This window comes from Rhinatrema bivittatum, unplaced genomic scaffold (assembly GCF_901001135.1).
Source record: "Rhinatrema bivittatum unplaced genomic scaffold, aRhiBiv1.1, whole genome shotgun sequence".
Taxonomy (NCBI): domain Eukaryota; kingdom Metazoa; phylum Chordata; class Amphibia; order Gymnophiona; family Rhinatrematidae; genus Rhinatrema; species Rhinatrema bivittatum.
This window is the reverse complement of record NW_021820824.1, coordinates 33814-47352: the sequence shown is the minus strand read 5'-3', so window position 1 is coordinate 47352 and position 13539 is coordinate 33814. Positions and strand designations below refer to the sequence as shown.

Genomic DNA, 13539 nt, shown 5'->3' with positions numbered 1-13539 from the left:
TGGGCTGGCTTTGTGAACCCATAATGCATGATATTGCACAGTTTTAATACCAAAAATAACTGCACCTTTTTCAATTGTGTTAAGCTGTGTGATCTCATGAATTATGCCCATAATGCAATTGCAATTTTTTGACAAATTCCATTTTGGGCATTTTTAGGCTAGGGAAGGAGTGAGGGAGAGAAAAAGAGAAAGAGAGAGAAAGTGCCTCTGGGTGGCGCCATAGTAAGCAGCTATTTATGCTACTATAGGAGGCCCACCTAGTAACTCGAGGTGAGGTTTAGGTAGTAGTGTAGGGTTTAGGGGCCACTTTTACATGCAAAGTGAGATGTACGAACAGAACAGTACACTCTTGTACATAAGAACATAAGAACATAAGAAAATGCCATACTGGGTCAGACCAAGGGTCCATCAAGCCCAGCATCCTGTTTCCAACAGTGGCCAATCCAGGCCATAAGAACCTGGCAAGTACCCAAAAACTAAGTCAATTCCATGTAACCATTGCTAATGGCTAATGATGTCCTTTGGAGTGAGGAAACTCACACAACGATGAGATTTGTACAATATTCTCTCAAACTAGTTGATGTTACTCATCGTTGTGTGAGTTTCCTCACTCCAAAGGACATTAAACCTTCACAAGAGTGCACTGTTCTGTTCTTACATCTCACTCTACATGTAAAAGTGACCCCTAACCTCTACACTACTACCTAAACCTCACCTCAAGTTACTAGGTGGGCCTCCTATAGAGATATAAATAGTTAACTACTAGAAGAGCCTGGTAGACAGTCTCAGTCTCTCTCTCATAAAATAAGCACTTTATAGATAGGAAAATGCAGTTATGTAGGTATTAGTGCAAATGTTAATGCACTTTGCAGTATAACACACATGGTGATAAATAGGCTATTAACATACCCCTTTTCCTATCACATGTGATATTTACTGCAGATTGATAAATCTAAGCCTAAGATAAGAACAAGGGACATCTGCTTTTCAAACTGATAATGTCAGTGCTTAAACTTTTGGGATGCATGCACAGGATGTCTCTAACAAGCTATAGATGAGATATAAATCTTGTTGAAGCTGTGAGTTCTAATTAGACCAAGTGGCTTTGCAAAAGCTGAACTAGAGCCAGAAAATGAGAATATAAGGAAACGTCAGTGTCTTTAGATTATCAGATAGAGAGAAAGTGCCACTTGCAATCTCATTTAGGGAGATCTCTAGGCCTATTGTCTCTCAATTTCTTCACAGATACGTTGAGACTTGTAAGGGAGATATCTTTGTGTAAAATCTTTATTGCTATCTTTGTTACTGCAATACTATTTACTTTTATTGATCTATGTAATGTTTCCTGTGATGCTGCTTGTCTTTGCAGATTCTTTTACTATATTTTATCATGTTTAGTAAACTATTTGCTTTTACAAATCTTGTTTGTGCTATATGACATAATTAACACCATTCAGGCCACCGCTTACTGAAATGCTCCTAGAGAAACCATTTGACAACTGCAGTGGTGCCACCAGGAGAACTCTAGCCTCTTTCTTGCCAGGGAAGATGGAAGAGGGGAGCCTCTAGAATGATAACCACAATACCCAGAGGATCAAGGTGGGTTTTGGCTACTGGAAACTGTGGGTTGGGGGTTGTCTTGCTGCCTGATGCTTTTGAGAGTTACTGAAGCTGCACTTAGGGAACTTGATTGCTCTTCTGAATATGGATGTTCTTGATGGGAAAAGGGGGATGAAATGACTTCTACTACTTGGCCCTTTTACTTTGGGCTAGTTAATATGATGGATTTCATGGCAGCTAGTGTGGGCATTACCCATTTTTACATTCACATCCACATTAATACTGAGACCATAATATGCATTAGCATGCCATTTATAAAATGTATTAGGGATGTGAACAGAAACACTTTCAGTTCAGTTCATTTCAGCCTGTTAAAGAACATGTTTATCACAGCTGGAAAAAGTTATTTATTGCTTGCAGGAGGAGGAGTCACTATAAAGACTCCATTAATGCTATCTACTCCACTGTGAGGTACCCATTCATCCAAATACATGTACACCTTCTACTTACCTTCAGCATACCTTAGAACTAACATATTTACAGCTGCTCTAGCCATGTTTAAGTTAGGGTCAGAGTATTGCTGCAGTGACACAGATCATTAATTCCTATGAGAGATATTTTGGCATTGTTGGGATACTTTTCAAAGCTATTTACATACATTAAACCTGGTTTTATATTTATATATGGCTTTAAAAAATTCACTGGGGCTCTGTGTGTGCAAAAGCATGTGAACATCCTAGTTTTGGGAGTATTGTTGTGTGAACCGAGTAGTAGCATCCTTGAGGGCAGTGTTGGGGCAAAACTAACATTTGTGTGCATATGCTTTCATAGGTCAATTTTAAAAGTCCGGCATGCCAAAACTGGGAGCTACATGCACAAAACAGACTGGCGCGCACCGAGCGGATTTTATAAGCTGCCTGTGTACACGTATATCTCTCGCTGCATGCCCACTTCACGCCCTTTTCTTCACTTTTTATTTGTGTGTGCCTTGCCAAGGGATGAGCACGTAAATACTTATGCGCACTGGTGCACACCGGGGTACCATTCCACATAACTTTACTTTTGCTATGGAAGATATGTAAGTCATTAAACAAAAAAATCTAAGAAAGTCAGCGGGGTTTTTCAGGATTTGGGCTAATGGGAAAGAAGTGATATTAAACTAGGAGGGTTTGGAAAACGAATCCGTTAACTTGGCAAACTGAGAAAGAAACTGGGAAAAGTAGCAGTGGCTTCGGCATGTGTTCCTTGCAAAATTTCCATTAAAATTGAGCACACATGAATGCAATTTTAGGTTATTTTATAGCATGCACACATATACACATAAATGTTATAAAATGACTGTGTTGCTGGGCGCAGGTCAATGAACACGCACATATGTGCGCCCATCTTAGATTATAAAAAATGTGCTTGTAAGTGTATGAGCACAATTTATGCCCACTGAAGAATAGGTTTACATTTTCCATGCTTTCCCTTCCCTCTGTGGAACAGAATAAAACATGATCCAGGTTCCTGCACCTGAATCCTAAACATCATCTGTTACACATCTTGAAATTTAATCATGTGCTTACTGGACATCAGTTCATAACATAATGTAAAATAACATTGCTCATACAGAGAGCATCAGTACCTTCTCTCCAACAAATGCAAATATTCTATGCTAACCTGTCATAACCATGCAAAACCATTGACAAAAACAACTTTGACTGTACTCAAAAGACCTGTATCACAGTATGCCCTCAATTCTCTTCCTGTGGCAACAGTGACTTTCCATTTTCATCAGGTGTCTTTCCAGAGATGCTGTACAGTTTCTCACTCATAATTACACCCACAGAGACAAGGTCATATATATCACTGTGGGGCACAGAATCGCTGGCTGGTGTTGTAACCTTCCTATTTAAGAATACAACTAAAAGTCTTGTATATAGTTATTGCTTACTTGGAATGAGGAAACGATAGCTAGAAATATTTTCTAATTACATAGGTTAAAATTACAAATGGCCATATTCAGAGTCACTTAGCTGAATATGTTTTGATTTATCTGACTAAGTGGCAGTGGCTGAATAGCTCTCTGAGATCAGCAGCTACCACTTAACCAGATAACTATTTATCCTGCTAGTTAGCCAGCTAAGTGGTAGGCAGGGTGAGGTTGTAACTGAGAAGAGCTGAGTTAACTGGATAAGTTGGTGAAAGCATCGTCTTCTTTAACTTAATTTGTTTCAAATACTTTAGATGCGGCGTTGCAGCGTACGTGGACGCTGCCGATAACCCGTTGGGGAGGAGGCAGGGAGTCGTGGCCTCTTCCACTGCACAGCATTGGTGCGGGCCGATGAGCATGCATGGTCTCAGCCGCAGGTAGTTCCTTTGCTGGGGACGATTGCATCCCCCTGCCCCCTCAGCGGCTCTCCAGCCGGTGTGTTGGGGAGCGGAACAAGCGGCCTGTTTCTCAGGCTGTTTCACCCCCTCAGGAACAGCATGGTTTGCAGCCAGGGGAGTCTGGTTGTACAGCTTCACTGCGTTTTCATACAGTATACAGGCACTAGGATGGAGGACCGCGAAGACAATCACTCTGCCATGGCCCATCTGTCCATACCCAGGGCCTCTGTGTTTTTACCAGGGGGCCCAACCACATTGGCAACCAGGTATTCCTCCTGGTAGTAGCAAATGGAACTCTGGTTATGCTACGTGCCTGCATCACATGGACACCAGTGTGCTGGAACCGCAAGAGCCTGTGACGTCAGTTCCCCCGCTCTCTGCTCTGGTTTAAGCTGCACTCAAGAGCTCTAATACCCTGAACCCCTTTGTGCGCCCCTTTGTGCAGCACCGTAGTGTTGTTCAACTCTTTTCTAGCAGCAAACACAACCTCCCACAAAGGTACCCGCTCCAGACTTCCATATACCAACTACTTCCTTCCAGCCTCCCAGGCTAGCAGACAACCAACGCACCCCAGCTCCTGCTCATTCCAGCCTTTATCACCCTTACCAGCTTCATACCCACCAACTAAATCAAGCTGACCCGACCCAGCAATCATCCAACATTCAAACAGTTCAGAATTCTTCCTGCACCCAATCCGTCCTAGCAGTCAGTTCTGCTCTCAACCTGATCCTTTGTGCACCCCAATGCAAGACCTAATACCCAGCAGTACTTACTAGTCAATACCTTCTCCAGTAAACCTCAGTTAGACAGTCTAACCTGATTGAGACATCCTTTCTACCAGCCAACTCAGATACATCGTCTTCACGACTCCCATCTGTGGCAACACTTGACTACATAAGCTCTTAAGCCTTCTCCTCATGACTCAAGGCCACGCAATACCTATCCTACACAACTACTCCTTCACTAAGATGAGATCACCATTGCAGCACCAAAACAAATTCTATAGAAATCTCATTCCTGTCATGATCTCCCCTTTTATCCAACTCCTTGGGCTCACCCTATTCACGCTAACACTATTCAACGCCCAATCGATCACCAAGAAAACCCACATCTTACATGACTACCTTCTTGACTCCAAACCAGACATTTGTGCGATCACAGAGACTTGGCTCAAGCCGACAGATACTGTCTTAATAAATCAGCTTCCTACTCACCTATATGACGTATTCTCTATTCCTAGACAAAGGAAAAGAGGGGGAGGCCTTCTCTTGGTGGCCAAAAAAGATCTGAATCTCACCCTACAACCTATCAATATGATATTTAAACTAGAGGTAGGCCTGTTCAAATCTAAATCACTCCAAATCCTCCTCACATATCCCATATATCCCATCCCCCCCCCCCCCCTGGTTTTCTAGACTCAGATGCCTCACCTCTAGTTGAAGTCATAGCTAAATTACCTTATCCTGGATTCCCCAGCTATTATCCTAGGGGACTTTAATCTACACATCGATGTCAATCCCCTTTCATCCAACTGTGAAGCTTTCTTATCCTCCCTCTTGGCCATGGGCTTCAAACAACTTGTCAACCAGCCCACACATAAGGCAGGTCATTCACTCAACCTCATCTTCATAAACGCCAGCTTCATTCAACATTCACCCCCCTTATGTCTCCCAGTTCCATTGTCTGACCATTTTATCATCACCTCTACACTCAAGATGATAGGAAAATCTACCTCTTCACACACCCGCTCACCACCCTGCACTACAGGAAATCCTGCTCATCAGAAGTCCTCAGCAGTTCTCTGATCAAATAACTACCCAACTTGGATCTATCAAACCCTAACGCAGCCATACTCTCTTGGCTAAACATCACAGAAGCCATAGCTAACGAGTTATGCCCCTGCTCAACAAAGAATATTAACCCTGCTCAGAAAAACAAACAACCGTGGTTCTCAAAGGAGCTACGCTCATTAAAACAAGACTTGAGATAGAAAGAGAAGAAATGGCGGAAGACCCCTAACACCAACTCTCTAGCCATAAATAAAGCGGCTCTCCACCTTTACAGAATTACGACACTGCGAACAAAAAGAGATTTCTACACCCTCAGAATCCATGATCTGATATTCCAATGCGAAGGCACTCTTCTCCTAAGTTTCGGAACTTACTAAAACCACCACCTCATCTATCCCTGATGACTTAGCCCAATCAACAGCCAACAACCTGGCCCTCTTCTTCCAGAATAAAATTGCTAACACTCTAACAAGATTAACTTCCAGTCCTATCCCACCGCCTTTCTCCTCATTCTACCTTCCCAATTTGGAAGCTGTGTTGGAATCTTTCGAACCTACTTATACTATAGAGATTGAAACCATTCTAAAGAAAATGAAACCCTCCACTCACCCTCTCGACCAAATTCCAACCAAATCACTACTTCTAGTGCCAGATTCCATCTCTGAATATCTAACAGATATCATCAACTGCTCACTTTCACAAGGTATCTACCAGGAGGCTCTCAAATTGGCTACACTTAAACCCATACTCAAGAAACCGAACCTGGACCCTGATGACCCCAACAACTTTCGACCTATTTCCAACCTGCCGTTTGTAGCCAAGATCATGGAAAAAGTGGTAAACAATCAACTAACAAACTATCTGGAAGAACATAAAATTCTTCATCCTTCACAATACGGATTCCGTAAGTCACACAGTACTGAAACCCTCCTCATCTACCTCACAGACCACATTTTCATGGGCCTTGACAAAGGACACTCCTTCCTGCTAGCACTCCTTGATATCTCCATGGCGTTCGAGACAGTAAACCACGCCACCCTATTAAATCAACTATCAGATATAGGAATCACAGGACCAGCTCTCAGATGGTTTGATTCATTCATCAGCAACAGAGGATATAAGGTTAGAATCAATAATAAGGAATCACCACACACCAACTCTCCACTTGGAGTCTTCCAGGGCTCCTCTCTATCTCCCACTCTGTTTAATATCTATCTCCTCCCTCTCTGCCAACTGCTCACAACTCTAAGCCTGACATTCTATATATACGCAGACGACGTTCAAATTTTGATCCCCATCTTGGACTCGTTGGTAGCAGCAGTCAAGCAATGGGACACTTACCTGCAAATGATTAACCTCCTCCTCACAGGCCTTAATTTGGTGCTTAACACAGCCAAGATGGAACTCCTGCTCATCACTCCAGAAGACGGTCACGTCCAACAACAGTTGCTTGCTAACATCCAAATCTCTCAAGCTAGAGACCTGGGAGTCATTATTGATAGACACCTGGGCTTAAAGAAGTTCATAAACCACACTTCCAAGGATTGCTTCTATAAATTACAGGTGCTCAAAAGACTCAAGCCTCTACTATACCATCATGATTTCAGATCTGTCCTCCAGACTATCCTGTTCTCCAAGGTAGATTATTGTAACTCTATTCTACTAGGTCTTCCAGCATCCACGATAAAACCCCTCCAGATGCTTCAAAATGCGGCGGTGAGAATCCTGACAAATACTAATCGGAGAGAGCACATTACACCTATACTCAAGGATCTGCACTGGCTTCCAGTTAACTTCAGAATACTTCACAAATCCCTCACTATTATCCACAAAAGCATCCACCATCAGACCCCCCTTGACCTGCTATACCCGCTCAAACTACATACCATGGCGAGACCCATTAGGGAGGCTTACAAGGGATCTCTACACGCCCCCCCCCCCCAAACAAAGTCATTCACAGAACAACTATCAGAGAATGGGCATTCTCAACAGCTGGCCCTTCAATCTGGAATGCCATACCCCCGGACCTCTGGCAAGAAACTTGTCTCCTAACTTTAAAAAAAAAACTCAAGACATGGTTGTTCGGTCAAGCCTTCCCCTATCCCTAAACTAGCATTCCGTTTACATAATCTACCTAGCATTTCTTATGCAAAACCTAGACCAGCCTACTTTCGCATAAACATGACATAGATTAGAGACAGGCAACTCTAGCCTCCCTAAATACATTTCAGTATTTAGTATCTAGCTCTCCCTCTCTTCTTTTCCATTCCCAGTTGTTTTCCCTTGTTTTATTGTAACTTTTACTTCATCTGGTTATGGTTTAATGTTTATTGTTATTGCTAAGATCTTTGTTCTCTGTAAACCAAGTTGATTTGATTTGCATCAAGAAAGCCGGTATATAAAAGCTCTAAATAAATAAATAAATAAATAAATAAATACATAAATACATAAATGTCTGATATACTATCCATGTCATAGGGCACATAAGACATTGAGTTGTGGCTGACACACATGATGGCATGTAATTCAGAAATGTAAGTAAAAAATGTTTCCTTTTGTGCCCAGAGAGGCTCCCGTGGGGAGGGGGGGGGGGGGGGGATGGACAGGCAGCTGACCCCGTGGCTGAAGCCTGTTTGTGGTACAACAAAGAGGGTTGCACGACACTGGATTGCAAATACAAGCACATCTGCTCCACTTGAGCCACCAGTCACCCCGCCACATAGGGTACTAAGAAAGCCCGAAGAGGCAGGGGTGAGTAGCCCTTACATGCGAGCCCCGACCCCAGTTAGCTGGGAATGATTGGCATCAGGTCTTAGCCTCTATCCTAATAGATGTGCAACTGTTACATTACACCAGGGTTTCAAGGAGAGCTTCAGAATCCCATGTGAGGGTCCTCTGAATCCCGCCCGACACTCAAATGCACGCTCTGCAAGCAGGTTCACTGATGTAGTGAGAGAGAAGTTGGGCGTTGAAATTAGTCTAGGCAGGGAAGCATGTGGGGGTTGGGTGTTTGGCTTCCCTGACAGATGGCACGCCACCTCAGAAGGTCAACATCTGTCCCATGTCTAAAACCTACTCGTAGCGTAAAGAAACTGTTTGCTCCGACCGCAGCAAGTTTTAGCAAGCAAACATACTTCCTGTCTATAGCTAACAGGAAGTCTGCAAGGAACATATCTGCAGCAAAAGCTTTGCAGCACCAGCTTAGTTTATGACCTACTAGCATGTATGTGGTTTTTCACACCTAGATAGCTCAGTACCATTGCCTCATGACCAGCTAATGACCTCCCCCCTCCCTGCCTGAAGATTGACCGTTTGCACCTCTCTGCACCCACGTAGTAAAAGGTCAGCATAAACATTTATGTGGAAATATTGTAGCAGTAAACATGTGACGTATGTATCATATCAAATGCTATGAGATCATTTACAATAAAAGAGCAGCCTTCCCAAAAGCCTGGGAGAGCACGCTTCACCCTGAAGACCGTCTGAGGTGTTTTTATTGCGACAGCAGCAGGCCCCTTCCTCTTCCCGCCTTTTCACAAGATGAGCTTATCACCTCTAGCGATGGTGCATAAGAAAGAGCAGAGTAAATTCAGACTGATACACGATCTCCCCTACACAGTGGGCCTGGCTGTGAATGACATCATCCCACAGGAGGCATGAGCAGTCCAATATGCTTCCTTTGACAGTGCACTCAACCTCCTCAGAGACTGTGGGGAAGGGTCTCTTATGGTGAAGGTCAACAGAGTTTCTGGCTCTTGCCAGTGCATCCAGATGCCTTCCCTTTACTAGGGTTTTGCTTCGAGGGTGCTTACTGTTTTGATAAATGCATGGCTATGGGGTGCTCAGTTTCATGTGCACAACTTGGACACATTCAGAACCTTCCTACATTGGAAGCTGTCCCAGTGCACAGGCTTGACAGGAATCCTCCACTACTTGGACAATTTTCTGTTCATTGGACCTCGTGGCTCAGAGGCATGTCATGATCTATTTGATGGCTTTCAAAGTATGGCCAAATAGTTTTGCATTCCACTGGCAGCAGACAAGCTGGAACCATCATCTGATGTGCTTACGACTGATTAATGATTCCTTGATAGCAATGGTTCCTCCTGACCCCCCCAAGACTTGCCAAAAGTTCCTGGGGATCCAGCGGGGGTCCGGGAGCGATCTCGTCGTCGGCTGTCAGTAATAAAAATGGCGCCGATAGCCTTTGCCCATACTATGTCACAGGGGCTACCGGTGCCATTGGTCAGCCCCTGTCACATGGTAGGAGCTCAAGATGGTGCCGATGGCCATGTGACAGGGGCTGACCAATGGCATCGGTAGCCACTGTGACATAGTAATTCAGAGGCTATCGGCACCATTCTGAACGAAGCAGGCACGCCGGGCACGGAGAGACAAATCGCTCGTGGGACCCCGCTGGACAACCAGGGATGTTAGTAAGTCTTGGGGAGGGATCAGGATGGTGGGGGGGGGGGGTTGTATTATAGTTAATTGTAATGCTTGGGGTGGTTTTTAATTAAAAAAAATAAAATGTGCCCCTCTCCCCGTACAAACCCAAAAAATGGATTTTCCCAGAAGTTCGTGGAAAATCCGTTTCAGGGTTCGGGGCCCCTGACCCATGATGAATTAGGCAATTTCATTGAAATTGCCTAATTCGTGATAAACAAACCACATCTCTATTCTGCATTGAGTTCTCGCCGCATGTTGCATGAGCAAGCTGGATGCCACAGCCAACATGATTGCTCAGTTCTGTGAGCCTGTGATGTTTCCATCACAAATGGAAAGCTCAATATCAGGATTTGGAGATCCAAGAACTATCAACTCGGCAAGGGGCAATCAGACATATTAGCCCAAGTACCGGGCCTGCCTACGTGCCCGGTGGCCAATGCTGCACGATATAAGATGGTCAGACTCTCTGGAGGGGGCATAATTTCTATTGCATGTTAACTCACTCCCAGTATGCAAACACCAGTTTAACGCCATCCTTAAGCACACCCTGGACATGGCCGGTTTGAAGCCTGAGCAGTTCTGGACTCACTCTTTCTGAATCGGGGCAGCCTCAAGCGTAACGACATCTGGTTTGCTGGGCACCATCATTCAGCATATCACAGATGGTGTTCCTCAGTGTAGCTATCCTACATTAGGCAGGTGAATGAAATCCCGCATCCCATGGCACCATAGACACTGGCAGTTACCCTCAGGATCACAGCAGCATATTCTCCTATACCCCCCTGTGACATTGCTGCTAACTCCTTGTCTTTCAGGCCCTCATCAGTGGCATTGAGTGATATGGATCATGGGACATTCTTTTGTATTTTGGGTGGAGCACCAGGTGAAGAGAAATACCCTCGGCCAACAGCTGGGTATTACACCAAGAGACGGCATAGTGTGATGGCTGGGTCACGGAGCAAGTGTTGGGATCTTTTGGTTCCCCTAATATGGCAGCAGTTGACAAAATTCACCCCTCAATAGATACTAATCATACACCTTAGAGGCAATGACTTGGGAGTCACCCCCAGATGCCTGCTCTTAGATAATATGAGGAGTGATATCGCTGTCATCCTGTCTTTGATGCCCAGCACCACGCTCATCTGGTCGGAGATCATCCCTTGCCACCATTTTCTCAAATCACCACTCTGGATGCGTTGGATGAAGTTACTAAACAAGCAAATTGGGACTTTTTTCAAGCGCCAGGGTGGCGTGCACATAAGACCATGTCTGGATGTGTGTGGATTGCTCTGTACTGTTTTGTAACAATGAGGTGCACCTTTCAGATATGTGACAGGACCCATTATTGGTCAACTTTAAACGTGCCATACGCGGAGTCCTGACGGGGTCTTAGCCCTCGCCTAAAAGGACCCTAGCCATTAGCTGCAGCTAGGTGATGTGGTCCCGAATAAGTCGCCTGGCTATTCGGGCCCTATGGCGGGTGTATCTAGGCTGGGGGGAGGGGGAAGAGGTTCAGCTAGAGACAGTGCACAGCACATGATAAACAACAACAATGAACAATGTTAGGGGGGCTGTCTGTCGCCGGATCCGCTGGCCCCTGTGCAGCAACAGACCGGATGCCGAAACCCTTTGTTGGGGCAGTCACCTTGTTTGGATCTGGCAGGTGACCAGAACGCCCTGTGATTTCATCCCAGGTGGTGAAGGGCTTTGCTTGGTTGTGGGGGGCCCGGGGCTGGAGGTGACATGCCTGAACAGTGGAGGACCCTTGGATAGTATATCTATGTTATGGCTCAGGTATGAAGCTTGTTAACACTGTTTATTGTAATAAAACTGTGACCAATTTCATCCCACATCTGGTTTACAGTGTATTTTGTATATGTGAATGTGTATTACTGCGTCCTCCCCCTCTTTTCCTCCCCGGCAATGGACAGTTGCGGCTTTCTGGGTTAAAACATGTCGCCACAGCATGCATGGACTCCGCCGATATCCTGGCGCCATGCGCACAGTGAGCACCATGGAGGGGTGGGGAAACGTGGCCTCTTCCGCTGTGTGGCATCGATGTGAGCCAATGATGTGGCCAGCACGCCAACGTCGGCACCCCCCTCACTGATGCAAGCATGCCCGATCCCAGCTGTGGGCCCCTAGGGCTACAGGCAAGGGGAGTGGAGGAGGTCCCGGCATGAAGGCTCAGTCAAGCGGGGGCATGGGCAAATTAAGGGCTGACTCATTGGGCAATTCTGGCCCTGGGCCGTCCCATGTGGCGGGGCAGCCGTGTGGAGAGGAGGCATCTGACCGGGCTGTAGTGCCCCAGTCCCTTTTGCTTCCTGCCCACTTGCAGCTGCCTTGCTAGGGAAAACCAACCTACCCTACCCCCTTTTCATGTGGTACATGGGTCATCAGGATAGTTAGATTTTTATTTTAGCAAGAGATTTATATATATATATATATATATATATATATATATATATATATATATATATATATATATATCTGTTGCAGCTGGGGCAGGTGTTCCTGAGCCAGATTGGGGGGGGGGCTTTTCAACTAGAGACAGAGCACAGCACATGATAAACAACATCAGTGTGAGGGAGGCTGTTTGTTGCCAGGGCCCACTGGCCCCAGTGCAGGGACAAACAGGATGCCCACATTCTTCATTGGGGCAGTCACCTTGCTTGGACACGGCGGGTGACTGGAATACCCTGTGATTTCCTCCCAGGTGATAAAGGGCCTTTCTTGGTTGTGGTGGGCCCGTGGCTGGAGGTGACGTGCTGCCTGCACAGTGGAAGACCTTGGATAACTTGCCTATGTTATGGCCTGGGTATGAAGCTTGTTAACACTGTTTATTGTAATAAAGTTGCAGCCAATTTCATCCCACAGCTGGTTTTCAGAGTATTTTGTACATGTGAATGTGTATTAACACGTCCTTCCCCTCCCCCCCTTTTCCTCCTCGGCGACGGACAGTCATGGCTGCCCAGGTTATTTTTTTCAAAATCCTTAAAAATATCAAGTTATCATCAAAACAGTTTGGTTCAGAACACCCTAGTCAAGATGTTGTGTGTACTGAGATTGAAAAATCATATTTCACCTCTTCTAAAGCAGGAACATTGCTACCCATATAGGTGCAATGAAAATTTAAAATCTTAATGCTGGTATTCAAAATACTGCAGGAGGGTGGACCTAGTTATCTTAAAGGTTTTGGCATGTGCCTCTTTGAGAAGTTTCTTCTGCTCTCAAAAAGAGCTGCTGGTCCTTCCTACCAAACAAATGGCCCGGCTATAATGTACAAGGGTTAGAATGGTTTCATTGTTCTTCCAGCATTGTGCAGTGGCTTGCTGTGTAAGATCTAACTTCAAGGTGATTATTAGAT

The 13539-nt window shown here is 45.1% G+C and overlaps 1 protein-coding gene across 1 annotated transcript in view; it reads right to left on the bottom strand.

Moving 5' to 3' along the window:
* LOC115082173 (contactin-associated protein-like 4) overlaps positions 1-7624 on the bottom strand; it is an 84891-nt gene extending 77267 nt beyond the window's left edge. The window contains exons 1-2 of the mRNA XM_029586425.1: positions 7610-7624; positions 7065-7229 (exon numbers count right to left, since the gene is read on the bottom strand). Coding sequence (XP_029442285.1) covers positions 7065-7229; positions 7610-7624 — 180 coding nt within the window. The remainder of the gene's footprint in view (positions 1-7064; positions 7230-7609) is intronic.
* Positions 7625-13539: the final 5915 nt, after the last annotated feature.